Genomic DNA, 15,383 nt, shown 5'->3' with positions numbered 1-15,383 from the left:
ATAGACAATCAGGCTTCGCAGCCTCATTGTCGTCTACGCGATCGTTTAATTTTGCTTCTATCGTCTACCTACGGTGTTTTCTACTCGATGGAGTCCTTTTGGCGGTTCAAGACCCGCCTGTGAATCGATTTGCTCGATGAAAAATGTAATAGATAAGGTTATTTCATTTCAGTTTTTGTAATGTTACATCCTGGTCCATTAATCCTGTATTTATTACATGCGATGTATGTTTTTAATATGTCATATGGTTTGCACATATAGTAAATCCCACCTTAGGTTATGCATTGGTCTTGCATCATCTCTTTATTGTAATTGTTATAATTTAGAGACGCATGTTTTAATTTACATAAATGCATGCTCATGCATCATATAATATAAGGGTTATATTTATGTATGCTTTATTTTTTTTAACGTTATATTTATAAGTGTTATAAATACTTCGTTATGTGGGATGAGTGTTTTAGTTGTTTATTTTATAAATGGTTATAAAATGAAATTAGAACTAAAATAATTAGTAAATGATTAATATGGAGCAAGTCTATCTATAGTAGACCTTTTGTCGAAGGCGGTTTTATCTAGGCTGAATATTTAAGATGACGGCAACTGAACACCCCTACCTGGGAACCTACCTAGAAAGGTAATTTAGATAGATTTGATGCATGCATGCAAACTAAGGTCAGTCTATTAAAGAGTTTAATGTGACTACTAGGATATTTTTTTTTTTTTTAAATTTCAAAGACAAAAGTTGTTTTTTAGCAAACTTTATAAATGACTTAGATCGTAATCAGTAGCCGGATTGTCTAGGTTAATAAAGCCCTTGGTAGAACATTCAGTGGGAGGTTCTTGGGGCATTTGATGCTTCATCTTCACCTCTCACGTTTCTCCCTCATAGTCCACATTGTGAGATCTACCCTCGGCCTCGAGGCACCTTTGGCGTGTCCCCCTAACGGATGGTATTTGGGTAGGTCAATATTAAGGTGGATAGAGAGAGTGTTCATTGTAAATGGGAGCGGGAAGTGCGATAGCATATCCCTCGGTCTCTCTCGTTGGATTGAATAAAGTTTCTATGCATCGCCTCATGGCACCCTGGGTGTGTCCCCCTATAGAATGGCTATTTTTGTGTGTTTCTTTATTTGATCTCATGTAAGAGGATAAGGTTAATTAGTCTCTTGTCCTAATCTATCTTTTTTTCTATGGTGAGCGTATTAGGGTGGGACTCTAGAGCCGAAAACAAAGGTTTACACTTACGCAGGATTGTTAAGGGTTAATTATTCTAGACCGAACAAATGGTGGCTATTAAGTTTAGTTCCAAGAGTTGGTTCTGCCCAATAGTTGAGAATGTCTCATCCCAGTGAAGGGACATCCGTTCACCCCACCGGTGACATTTGTCTTGCCTCGCTGAAGCATCATTGCAAAATAAAAGTCTTTTCACTTAGGGTATTTGGAATCTGTTTTGCTAAAAATTAATTGGTTAATTAAAAATGTGGTTTTTGCAAAGTCTTATAAAAGGTTGTTTGTTTGTTTTTTTTTTCAGCAATGGTTTTTAATGGCATCAACCACTATCAATTTGCTTAGCGCCAAAAAACTAAATGGCCAAAACTATTCAAGTTGGAAACATATGCTCACGACGATACTCATCATCGAGGATCTGAAGTTTTTGTTTATGGAGGAATGTCCTCCTATTCCACCTCAGGATGCTACGAAATATTCAAGCGACGTACGAGAGTTGAACACAGGCAAATGAGAAGGCCCGAGCCTATATTCTGGCCAGTTTTAGTGAAGTGTTGGCCAAGAAACATGAGTCCAAGGTCTCAACTCGTGAGATCATAGAGTCCTTGTGGGGAATTTTCAGACAGTCATCTTGACAGCTCAAGCATGAGGCTCTGAAACACATCTTCAGCTCCAAAATGGAGGAAGGCACCTCTATTCGTGAACACGTGTTGAATATGATGTTCCACTTTAACGTGGTGAAGATGGATGGGTCTAAATCGAGGAGGGTAGTCGGGTTAGCATTATCCTACATTCATTGGCGGAGAGCTTCCTCCATTTTGTTAGCAATACGATTCTTAACAAAGTGGAATACTCCCTTACCATTCTCCTCAACGAGTTGCAGACTTACCAATCCTTGCTGAAAAGTAAGGAGAAAAAAGGAGGTGAGGCAAATGTTGTTTCGTCCTCTAAAAAGTTCTATCGAGGTTCGACCTCAGGAATAAAGTTTGCATTTTCAACTTCTAACTCTGGAAAGGGGAAGAAGAAGAAGAAGGGTGGTAAAGGGAAAGGGAATGCGCATGCTAACCCGCCACCTGTCGCCCAGAAGAAGCATCCACCGCTGGTTGAAAAAGGAAAATGTTTCTATTATAACCAGGACGGATACTAGAAGAGGAATTATCTTCGTTATCTAAAGGAAAAGAAGGTTACCAAGGCTAAGGCCAATGAAGGCAAAAGTAAATATGATTTGTTTGTATTAGAAACTTGTTTAGTGGAGAATGATGATTCTGCTTGGATATTAGATTTGAGCGCCACTAATCATGTATGTTCTTCTTTTCAGAGGATTAGATCCTGGCGACAGTTGGAGGCTGGTGAGATGAAGATGCGAGTAGGCACCAAGCACGTCGTCTCAACTGTGGCAGTGGGAGACATCCAGTTTTCTTTATAGAATAGGATTCTTATATAAAAAGATGTCTTTGTAGTTCCTGAACTAAAAAAAGAACCTTATTTCTGTAAAGTGTCTGTTACAATACAATTACACTATTTCTTTTAAATTGAATAAAGTGTTTATTCGTAAGGATGGTGTTGAAATTTGTATAGCTAAACTGGAAAATAACTTGTATGTGCTAAGACCTTTAGCCTTAAGTTCCCTCCATAACATAGGGATGTTTAAATCTATCGTAACTCAATCTAAACACCAACGAGTTTCTCCAAAAGAAAATGCTCGACTTTGGCACCTTCGATTAGGGCACATTAATCTCAATAGGATTGAGAAATTGGTGAAGAATGGCCTTCTAAGCGAGTTAGAGGAAAATTCTTTAATAGTGTGCGAATCTTGCCTTGAAGATAAGATGACTAAACGACCTTTTACTGGAAAAGGTTATCGAGCCAAAGAGCCTCTTGAATTAGTACATTCTGACCTTTATGGTCCTACGAATGAGCGAGCTCGAGGAAGCTATGAGTACTTTATCAGTTTTACTGATGATTACTCGAGATATGGGTATGTCTATCTGATGCAACGAAAGTCTGAATCTTTTGAAAAGTTTAAATTATTTAAGGCCGAAGTTGAGAATGCTTTGGATAGACGAATAAAAACACTTTGATCAGATCGAGGTGGAGAGTTTTTGGATTCTGAGTTCCAGGACTATTTATTAGAACATGGAATCATTTCCCAACTCTCGGCATCAGGTATACCTCAGCAAAATGGTGTAGCAGAGAGGAGAAACATAACCTTGATGAACATGGTTTGTTCGATGATGAGTTACGCTTCCTTACCAGACTCATTTTGGGGTTTCACAGTGGAGACTGCGGTATATATTCTCAACCTTGTTCCTTCTAAGAGTGTTGCAAGAACACCTCTAGAGTTGTGGAATAGGCGTAAAACTAGTTTACATTACTTCCGCATATGGGTTTCCCAACACATGTGCTCAAGAAAAATCCCAAGAAGTTGGAATCATGATTGAGGTTGTGCCTCTTTGTACCCAAAGATACACGAGGAGGTTACTTTTATGATCTGTCTGAAAACAAGGTGTTTGTTTCCACGAACATTACTTTTCTAGAGGAGGTTCATATCAGGGAGCACATTCCACGTAGTAAAGTCATGTTAAGTGAGCTTTCCAAAGAAACTACTGAAACTTCAACAAGAGTTGTTGAAAAACCTACTTCATCAACCAGAATTGTTGATGATAGTTCATCTGGTAAGTCGGTTCCACCTCAGGAGTTGAGGAAACCTCGATGCAGTGGGAGGGTTACAAACACACCTGATCGCTATCTGGGTTTCATGGAAACCCTAGCTATAGTGATAGATGGCGATGTTGAGGATCCATTGTCGTATAAAAAGGAAATGGAGGGTGTTGACCAGGATGAATAGGTCAAAGCCATGAATCTCGAGATGGAGCCGATGTACTTCAACTCGGTATGGGATCTTGTAGATTAGCCTGATGGGATAAGACCTTTGTAAATGGATCTACAAGCACAAACGGGGTGCTGATGGGAAGGTACAAACCTTCAAGGCTTGACTTGTGGCAAAGGGTTATACCCAGGTGGAGGGAATCGACTATGAGGAGACTTTCTCACCTGTTGCCATGTTAAAGTCAATTCACATCCTTCTGTCCATTGCAGCTTATTATAATTATGAGATTTGGAAAATGGACGTCAAGATGACTTTTCTGAATGGCAATCTTCAAGAGACCATTTACATGGTGCAACCCAAAGGATTCACTGTCCAAGGTCAAGAGCAAAAAGTTTGCAAACTGAATCGGTCCATTTATAGGCTGAAGCAAGCATCTCGATCTTGGAATATTCGGTCTGATGCTACGATCAAATCGTATAGCTTTGACCAAAACGTTGATGAACATTATGTTTACAAGAAAATAGTCAACAGTTCAGTAGCTTTCTTAGTATTGTATATAGACGATATACTACTCATTGGGAATGATGTAGGTCTACTGACTGTAGTTAAGAACTGGCTAGCGACCCAATTCCAAATGAAAGATTTGGGAGAAGCTCAATTTGTTCTGGGTATATAGATCTTTTGGGATCGTAAAAACAAAGTGCTAACATTGTCTTAAGATCGTATATTGACAAAATCTTATTCAAGTACTCGATGCAGAACTTCAAAAAGGGCCTACTACCATTTAGGCATGAAGTCACTTTGTCTAAGGACATGAGACGAGTCCCATATGCATCTTTCGTTGGTAGTTTAATGTATGCGATGCTCTGCACTAGGCTAGACATTTGCTATGTTGTGGAAATAGTCAGTAGATTTCAGTCTAACCTAGGCCAGGGTCACTGGACCACTGTTAAGAATATCCTCAAGTATCTTCAGAGAATGAGGGACTACAGGCTCGTGTATGGGTCTTGGGATTTGATCCTTACTGGATATACGGATTCTAACTTTCAGACTGATAAGGACTCTCAAAAGTCCGCTTCAGGGTCAATATTTACTCTTAATGGAGGAGCTGTAGTGTGGCGAAGCACCAAGCAGGGGTGCATCGTCGACTCCACGATCGAGGTCGAGTACGTAGTAACTTGTGAAGCTGTTAAAGAAGCCGTTTGGCGCAGAAAGTTCTTGATAGAGCTAGAAGTCATAGGTGCGGCAAACACATAAAGCGGAAGTATCATCTGATCCGTGAGGTAGTGCATCGAGGAGATGTGATCATCAAGAAAATCGCCTCGTAGCAAAACACTGTTGATCTATTTATGAAGGCTTTTATGGCAACAGTGTTTGAGTGTCACCTTCAGAGCATGGGTCTATGGGATCGCCTGCGACTGGACTAGGGCAAGTGAGAGATTTTGTTGCACGAGGTTTTTATGCCTTAGTTTATTGTTTTGTGCCTGTTTACTTGTACTCCCCACTTCTCTTTAGGAGAAGTGGAAGATTTTTAGGGTTTGTGCCCTAAAGTCTCGTATTCAATAGTTTGTAAACAACTTTTTACGAACACTTGTGATGTATAATATAAATGATATTTACTTCACTACTTGACTTTGCACATTTAGATGTTTTTCATTTTACCACAAACCAATAAACTTAATATCCCTAGTTGTCTTTATGTAACTTAAGCATGTATATAGAGACATACTAGTGGATCATGTCTTAAGTGCAACAAAAATAGTCTGTAGTATATGGATATAAAAGGGAAACCTTATCCTGGTAACACTACAGATGCGACCTGCTTTGTGAAATTGTTACAAATGTTGTGAATTGTCACAGATGGTCTGATCCTGATCATTCGTGTAGTAGACATGTGAGCGGGGACATCCTATACAAAGAGTTTGTATAAGACTTGACCTCGAAGTGTTAATGTCTTGTCATATAACACCGTTCATGACTGAGACTTCACTTCACTAGGATGACCATAGGTCTGTCTCTTATACACATCTAGATGTGTATAAGAGACAATACTAGTGGATCATGTCTTAAGTGCAACAAAAATAGTCTGTAGTATATGGATATAAAAGGGAAACCTTATCCCTGTCTCTTATACACATCTAGATGTGTATAAGAGACAGCTCCTGCCATTGAGAGCGGTCCTTTGATTTACATGGGTGCGAGTGGCCAGAACGCCGACTCAAACCTACCATTTTGGGGATTCGTCTGATTTGGGAGCTGGAAACTCAGCTACACAAGATGGAATTCACTCCTTCCTCGAGGCAGGGGTAAGTAGATAGATAGCTTCTAAGGGTTGATTCCAGGGCTTGAACGATGTGGCGCCACGCACCTTCTCATGACCCAAGAGGTGTTCACACATAGTAGGACTATGTTGTATTGTTCATTAAAGCGATCAGTGGTACTTAAGGAGGAAGATATAATTCCAGGGGCAAAACGATAAATTGGCCAGCTATAATTACGAGCATCTGTGAAAGGTCATCGTACTGATGATTGGTTATATCCAATAAATATAGAAATATATTTATGGCAAGAAGAGTTCAACTGTCGGTTTTTAGTGGAATTCCTGGCAGTTAACGGATGGTGGATATCATGACTAAAGAGTTTAGTTAGATATTCACGTACCATTGGAGCTTCGAGCCATAGGTCCATAAGGTCCCCTTGATAGCTTGGATACAAGTTGAGAATCAGTTTTTGGGTCAGTTTGAAATGTTCAAATTGACAAAAGGGAGTTTGATTATATATGAGATAATTGAACGAGTTAATTAATCATGATATAATTAACTTTATGTATGAGATACATTAATTTGGAGAAAATTGGATATAAATATGATTTATATCTAGTAGAAGAAAATATTATAATTAATATATGATATTAATTTATAAGTTATGAATGTGATAAAATCACATTCATTGGACGATTATAAAGGAAATAGGAAGGCGTCTCTTCTGTTCTAAATAATGGATGAGTGCATTATAAATAGCAGACGGTGTGTTGATCTCGGTGTGCACGGACATTGTGAAAAAAATATTGTCATCGTTTAGAAAATCCGTGCCTATACGATAATGACTACACGATCGCTTACATATACGATATTGCTAAGCGATCGATCGATTACACCGTCGCACGCTATTATCTAAACAATCGTTTATCTTTTCCCTAAGCAATCATTTTACTCTCGATATTTACTAAACAATCGTATAGACGATCGCTTAGTTTTTTTCTACGCGATCGTTTGGACGATCGCTCACACTTTTCCTACACGATCGCTTACTTTTCCTACACGATCTTATACTTCACCTAAACGATCAAGCATCTTGTCTATGCGTAGACGACTATATCTTCAACTTGCTTGATCGTTGTGTACGGTCTCTCTTCCTCCTTCCCTCTACCAAATCCGAACAAAGCCCACACTTTGGATTTTCACTCCAAGAATACTTAAGGCTCTAAGTTGTGTTGTCTTCTCCATTCCTTCTGTCCGAGTGGTGATTGTTCAAAGTAAATAGTTGGGCTTCAGACTCGTTGTGAAGAAGAAATCTTCATCTGGTATGATTTCTTGATCTCTTTAGCATTATGAAAGTATGTTTGAATGTATATGCTGTAATTTTGTCACAATGAATTGGAAAGATCCGCTTCCGCTCGTAGGTACTCTTGAATAAGAGTTCCTTCAGCATGCACGCCTTGTGAATGCATACAAGTTCTTTCAAGTGATACCCAAGTATAAATCTCACTCAAGTTTCCTGGTAAGTCTAAGGTCAAATGCAGGGACCCTAGAATACTTCTACAAACCTTGTTTTTGGATCTAATCAGATGTTTCCTAATTAACTTAAGAAATGTTGGTTATTTACTCTAAGCTAATGGCAAACATGCAAGAAGAAATTGAAGTTCAGAGGGGAAAAGGGGTTTATGAATGAATGGTTTTAAGTGTAAGTGGTATACATTGGTTCCAAGCAGGATTAGCAAGCGTAATGAAGATGAGATTGACACAGATGCTTGTCTACAATCTAAATGTATGGGCTATGCGTTAGAATTTTTGTTCTTCAATTTATATTTAGTTCAACATCTCTGAATGCGAATGCCACATATAATCCTATCTTTAGAGTGCATGCGTTCGCTACAAAGAACATGAGAAAGATGCAACCAACTTTATCTCTAAACCTATTTCGGACCCTAACTTAATGCGTTCTATAGTTAAATTGCTCTCTCGGGTGATTTAACTACTTAATCACTTTAATCAACTGATCAGGATGATTTAAGCACAGATTTCAAGCTTTCATTAAGTCAGAAAATTAGCAAACATAAACAATTTCGAATGAAACAGATGGAGAAGTGTTGAGTGGCTAAAAGATAAGACTGAATTAAAGATAAAAAAAATGTATATACAACAATCTCAACTTGATGAAATGAAATGGTGAATGGAAATGAAATGTAAAAAGGAAGAAGTCAAGTCACAGAGTTCAATCTCTTATTCTCTTTGGCTTGATTTTTATGCTTGTTTCAACCAACTTGGTAAAGAAGTTGATGAGGATCTCTCTCTCGAGCTTTGTCTCTAATAGCTCCTCTTGATCAATATGGAATGGTAACTTCCCTCCTATTTCTTGTTTGCAGACAACAAAGTCTAACTACTAAAGAAAATTCTAACTATAGTGCTCTAAGGTGTCTAACTATGCTTCAATAGTTGGCTTCTCCTTTTATAGGCATATCCTAGCAACTTGGTGATTGGACTTGCATTAAATTTCATACCTTAGACCAACTGCATGCCACTTCCGCGATGTTTATACGCCGCCAGTCAAATGTCCATACCTGCAAGTGGTGATTTGACATAAAAATCACGAGCCAATGTATCCTTTCTACGTTGAACATTCTTGGAGGCATACCCCTTGTGTCGCCCTGGTCTGTAACACATAGTGAATTTCTTTGATTCCCACGTTAAGATGCGATAGTGAATTAGATTCTTACAACTCAATGCAAGGCATAAAAGATATAAAGGAATTAGAAAAGGAATTCTCAAAGACCAACGCAAGATCGAAAATGATTATTTTTTCATTTATTAATAAAGAAATTTACATGGAATTCAAACAAGTGCAAACGCATACAAAAGTTCAAAATAAAATTGAAACCAAAAGGCCAACACCTTTAAATTTTCTATGATGCTGGCATGTCGTCCCTGCATTAAGATGCATGGTCTTCATCCATTAATCTAGGTGGATTCCTTAAATGTTGAGGTAGAGAAGGAAGGGCAAACATTCCCATCAAGGCTTGGTTGATGTATTGTGTTGTAAAGTCAAAATGGTCTTGGCTCGTTTGCGTTTGTTAGTATAGATAATCCCTTAGAACAACGTTCTGGCGTTGTAGTGTTGCCAGTTGCAAATGAAGTGCTTCCATGGACGCGCCCATGGATCTTATTTGATCCTGGATGAATTGTTTGATTTCATCCATATTGGCTTGAGAGAAGGTATGGGTACATTGGTTTGGAGAGGTTGGTTTTCATGTGTCTCCCCAATTGGGTCTTTGGTGGTTTGGGCGTTGTTGTTTTTTCGGATGTCAAATTTAATAGAAACGTTGTCACACACGATCACCGGCTCAAACAAAGAAATATAATCACCGATCCTATATCTGTACCCAAAAACGCAATAAAAGTAATAAGAATGAGGTCGAATCCACAGGGAAATTGTCGACTAGTAAGGTTAATTAAAGAATTCCATGTGACAGGGGTTTTGGTTGGATTTGCGAAAACAGTTATTAAAAAGTAACATGCAATGGAAAGAAACAAGAATGAGCACACAAATGGGTTGAATTAAATCAATGAAAAGAGCCTCGGGATTAGTATGCATGTTTAATCAACGCTGCCCTGTTCGATAGCTACTGTCCAATAGCATCGAGCTGGAACATTGGCGGGCCATTGTGACGCTGACTGCTTATCCAGGATTTGATGTCTACTACCTCTCAACATTAAGCGATGTTCAAGGGAGGGTTACAATGCTACTCTCAAGGGCAATTTGATCATTTTGACGTCTCTACTCAATATAGTTCATCCAACTCTTGATTTTAATACATTTTGGATTGATTTTCATCTCGGCAACATGCTTGCTCCATGGGGTCAACTTACCTACAAAATAAGACAAATAGAGCTTAAGAATTATTCAAAACAGTAGGATTAAGGACATAAAATTAGCCCTTTTTTTAGAGCTAACAAATACCCCCAACTTAGCTCTTGATCGTTCTGAGCAAGGTCATAACACTCAATCATGCAATTGATAATAAATTGTTCACTCTATTTATCGATTCCTATCTTAAGTCTTAATAGTCTTTAGGGCTACACGATAAATTACACAACAATCCAAATTCTATTAATCACTTAATTGAGACTCATTATAAAAGGGGCTTTTACAATCAAATCATGTATGAATGAATACTAAGGCATGAATTTTTTTCATAAATCGAAAAGTACCTGGAAAAGTTTTATTCTACCCCCATTTCATCTTCCCTCTACTATGGCTCGGTTATCAGCCTAAGACATACCATTCTTGCTAATCAAAGAGCAACACTTAGCAAAGAGTGCCTAAAACTCACAAACATAAAACATAGAGGACATTAATTTTACTTAGAGGGCAAGCTTTCACACTTAATCGTCAGGAATCTAACACTCTTTTCTCCCAGGCCCTATCTAAACACGACGAAGGTAGTTTTTTTTCTCCTCTATCCATGCACACATGCACACTTTTTTTTTTTTTGTAGACTTATACCTTATTTTTATGCATTTTTTTTTCAGCAACTACTTTTCTTCTCTCTTTTTTTTTTTTTATTCACACACTAGGCCATTATTTTCTCGTTGTCTACTTTTTCTCTCAGGCACTAAAAGTTACTCCTAAGCTAAAAGAGGGCCTTTTGAGGTGACAACAAAAATTCAAGATGGATAACTCGTTTCTAAGACTTTTTAGGGATTTATAATGAATTTTTTTTTTACCTAGGTTCATTATGCATGAGTTTCATGAAAAGGTTTTTATAAAGAGCTCAAAATCATGAAAGAATTTTCTTTTTGAAAACATACAACCTAATGAGTACATCATCAACTTATCATCAAAAGGAAGTGAACAGAGCGAACAAACCATGCAAACACTAAACAATTAGACAAAGTCAATTATTCAGACAAAAATCCAGCCCAATGATGCTTATTCCATAACACAACAATCAATGAAAAATTATTCAAATCATAAAAATCCAAGCTCAGATGCTTAAGGCTAACCAAATAACACATGAATCAAAGAATAAAAAAGAATTCAGCAGTTGTATATACCTATTATAGCAATATTATTTCCCCCCCCCCCCCCCCCCCCCCCCCCCCCCCCCAAAAAAAAAAGGATGATATAGGTAGGTTATGCACAAAATCAGAAAACAAGAAGTATGCTTCGCCCACCCCCAACTTTAAAAATATGCATTGTCCTCAATGTATATCTCAACTACAATTCATGCAAAAGACAAAGAAAAAGACAAGGGGAACAGAAAACTCCCTTGGAATTGGACGTAAGCATGAGCATGAGGAAAGCTATTCTTTAAAGAGCCAAAAGTATGATTTCCTGTAAAAAGAAAAAGGGGCAATCAGTCATTCTTTCAATTTTATTTCTAATTAGAAAATAAATAAAAAGAAGAAATAAAGAAAAAGAAAAAGAAAGCAAATAAATTTGCCCTGGTTGCCTCAAGGAAGCGCAACTTGTAACGTCTTTTGCTCGACGTTGGGTGAAGATGGGCTTAAGTGAATGAGGTGGAGTCAACCAAAACTCAAATGAGCTAGGTTGATTCCCTTTCATTGAAGATCATGAGGCACTACCCATTCACTTCGAACTTCTTTTTAGTCTCCCGACTCCTAATCTCAATTACACCATAAGGAAAAAGATTAGTAATTTCAAAAGGACCAAGCCATTTGGACTTAAGCTTACCTGGCATAAGTTGGAGGCACAAATTGAAAAGCAACAACTTTTGGCCGACCTTGAACTCTTTCCTTACAAGACATTTATCATGAATTAGCTTCATCTTTTCCTTGTAAAGTCTAGAGTTCTCATAAGCTTTAAGACGTAACTCTTCCAACTCTTGCAGTTCTAGAAGCCTTTCTTCAATAGCATGGGCCAAACTCATATTGCATTGTTTAACCGCCCAATAGGCCTTGTACTTTACCTTTACCAGTAAATGGCACACCTTGCCATAGACAAGCTTAAAGGGCGTCATCCCAATGGGAGTTTTGACAGTGGTCTTGTGTAACGTAATTTTTTTTTATCTATCCAATATGATGCAACGTTGCGTTCATGCCATAAACTTGATGACATAAATTCTATGTGTTGATATGTGATACTACTTCTAGATATGCATTATTAATGAATGTTCTTGTAGTATGCTGTGCGTTGTCACAAGTTTCCTTGCGTTGAAACCAAGTATAATTTCACCATAAGTTTCTCAGTATGATCCGAGGTCGAACACAGGGACTATTTTTGGTTATTGCGTTATGTTTATGATACATATGACCAGGGGTTTTTCAATTTATAAAAGAGTTTTGTGTACAAGTAATTAAACATGCGATAAAGTAAAGTAAAGCGGTAAAAATGCAATGATAACATAAATTGCGTTAAAGTAAATTGCGATAAAATAAATCTAAGCTAAGATGATACAAGATACAGGTTTCATGATACAAGATACTGAGGTCAAGACTGGCTGTGAAGATTATACAAAGATCGTGTAATGCGGTGACAAGTCTTATGTGTGAAGCAGAAATAGAGAAGGTAATTAATACAAACATCGCAAGTTCCTTAATTGTGTTCAAGATATAAGTACGGTTCCCTTTTTTCCTTGGCATACACCTCTCGGTGATCAGCCGCATTCCTACATATCTGTGGTGAAATAGGGATGAACGTAATGAACGCAAGGTTGCTTCCATCTTTGGAAGTACTACTTGCTTTAGTTAACGCATTCTTCTAACCTTCTCTCGACATATCAGAATGACATCTTCATTCCCGCTCTCACAGGTGAAGATGTCTTCTAACATGCCTTAGCTAAATGCATTTATCTCTTTAGCACAAATTAAGTTACTCATTTAATCAATATTAATTACCAAGATATTAAGAAAACTTCATGGAGAAATCGATTAATGGAGGAGTAAAAATAGACAGAAAAGTGGAAATAAAAGTGATCGAGACATTCAATAACACTATTTAACGTCTGATACATGATTTGTGAATGAAGAGATTAACATAATGAAATACAATTATTGAAATGGAGTTAGAAACAAATACAAATAAACGTCAACGTCTTGGCGCCAATCTGGATGGAGATTTGCTTGCCGACGTGGGTGGATCGTGCGGAAGGATGAGCTTCCCTCTCAGGCTTGCTTAACCGGTAGCAGGGATCTAAGCACAGAGCTTCACGGAGGGGATTTGGCAGAATTGCACTGAAACTCACCTCTCGGCCTTGTCTCTTCTCTTCCTCGATTTCATCCGATTAGTACTCAGCTCAGCCTCTCTCTCTCAATGATCTAGCATCAATTAGTCCTCGTATCAAGTATATATTCTCTGAATTCAATGGGGGTATTTATAGGTGAAAAGTTTTGACTCTTGGCTTGTGGACCCCACTTCTTGTTATGGAAATTCCGAAGATGGATGAATAAATATTCCTTCTATTATGCAATTAAACCGTCAAATCTGCACAACGGTTAGTTGTACATGTGTCACAATCCTCCGCGTTTGCTCAGCTGCATCTTCCGATCGGTTGCTCGCATGCGGTGTTTTTTTATTGCCGCATGCAGTTGAAATTCAGCTCGGGATCGACTGTCGTATTACGCCGTCATTGCGTCAATCGTCTCTTCATTATTGATTGACGGGCGTAATGTGACAGAGATGCATTGTTCAGTTTCTCGTTGAACCTTGATCGCAAACAGTGACTTGGTTTCCTGCAAAACAGTAGTAGAAATATCCTCTTCTACCATCTTAATGATGTTAGTGGGTGTAATTACGTTAATTTATATTTATTGTATTTCTGAGCTAATTTTCATACAATCGATGCATATTCCTTCTCTTTTGGCCACAATATCTGAATATGGCAACATAAATAACTTGTATTTCTACAAGTTATCGCATCCCCAAATTTAGAAATATGCTTGTCCTCAAGCGTATCTTCTACTAAGGCAATAATGCTCAATTTCTATCCTATATTTTTGCGTTGATTGGTTGCTCTGGATGTTACACTTAGGCATATTTCTTAACAACGAAATTTCCTTCTATCCTTGCTAATTCTTAACAAAGCCCTACTTTATTCTTCTAAATAACAAATTTCTGCTTAAATAAGCTTTTCTAGTTTTTTTTAAAATAGAATGTTTATCTCTTCTTTGTCAAAACAACTTGATATGTCTATATGCGGTGGTCATGCTTAGAGTCATTTATTAGAGACTGTTGGTCTTAGTTACACCCTTCGTTTTGGTTTGTTTCCACGGGTGTCATGCGAACATCCAACTATTGTTGTGTGCCCATTTCAACTTTAACTCATGATATTCAAAGGAGTTGTCTCTTGCATTCTTGTATATTTTTTTTCTATTTTCATACTGCGTTGTTCTTGGAAACCCACCTTCGTTTTGGCTTGCTCCTACGGGTGTCATACAAACATTTAACTACGAGCAGGCTCTTTTCACAACTAAACTCTTATCAAATTGGGAACATATATATATTTTTTTAATGTTTTCCCTTGCGCTGATATTGGAGTTTTGTATAAAATATATATATATATATTATTATATATTTTGGAAATATTAAGCATTTTTCTTGAAGATCGATATTCTTGATCTTATCTGCTCAGACCTTCCCCACCCAAATTTAAGAATGGAGCAAGGTCCCTTATTGCGTTGTTGGATGGACTAGGATAAACACTTGAAATAAATAAATTTCCAAAACAGAAGGGTTGACAGTAACTTTGAAATGAAGAATTACCAAATTTAGCAGGATTATACAAAGTATGTAGAAGATTTCTTAATATAATATATTATCATGCACGTAAGAAGGAAATAGTACGACTCTAAGAACATCGCGGAACTACTTGACAAAGGATCAGATAAATGAAAAAAGGTCACAGGCTCAAAAATATGAGGAAATTATTACTCAATTTATGATTGAATATTAACAAAGTATACAAAATCTAATTAAAAATTAATCGTATACAAATTTAATGTAGAAATCAAATGAATAATGATAATAATGAATGAATAAAAAAAATATTATAGAATGGCCGCAAACAAAAAATTAAAAATAATAA

The 15,383-nt window shown here is 37.4% G+C and overlaps 1 protein-coding gene across 1 annotated transcript; it reads right to left on the bottom strand.

The window, feature by feature from the left end:
* Positions 1–11,921: 11,921 nt before the first annotated feature.
* On the bottom strand, positions 11,922–12,320 carry LOC120089038. Its single transcript, XM_039046471.1, has one exon. The coding sequence runs from the start codon at positions 12,318–12,320 to the stop codon at positions 11,922–11,924; it is 399 nt and encodes a 132-aa protein (XP_038902399.1).
* Between the last annotated feature and the right edge of the window lie 3,063 nt (positions 12,321–15,383).

Source organism: Benincasa hispida, chromosome 10, assembly GCF_009727055.1.
Source record: "Benincasa hispida cultivar B227 chromosome 10, ASM972705v1, whole genome shotgun sequence".
Classification (NCBI taxonomy): domain Eukaryota; kingdom Viridiplantae; phylum Streptophyta; class Magnoliopsida; order Cucurbitales; family Cucurbitaceae; genus Benincasa; species Benincasa hispida.
Note: the sequence above shows the minus strand (reverse complement) of the source record. Positions and strands in the feature narration are given on the sequence as shown.

Bases quoted from the DNA above. Each gene is read 5' to 3' on its own strand.
- LOC120089038 (XM_039046471.1), bottom strand. From the start codon at position 12,320: ATGACGCCCTTTAAGCTTGTCTATGGCAAGGTGTGCCATTTACTGGTA.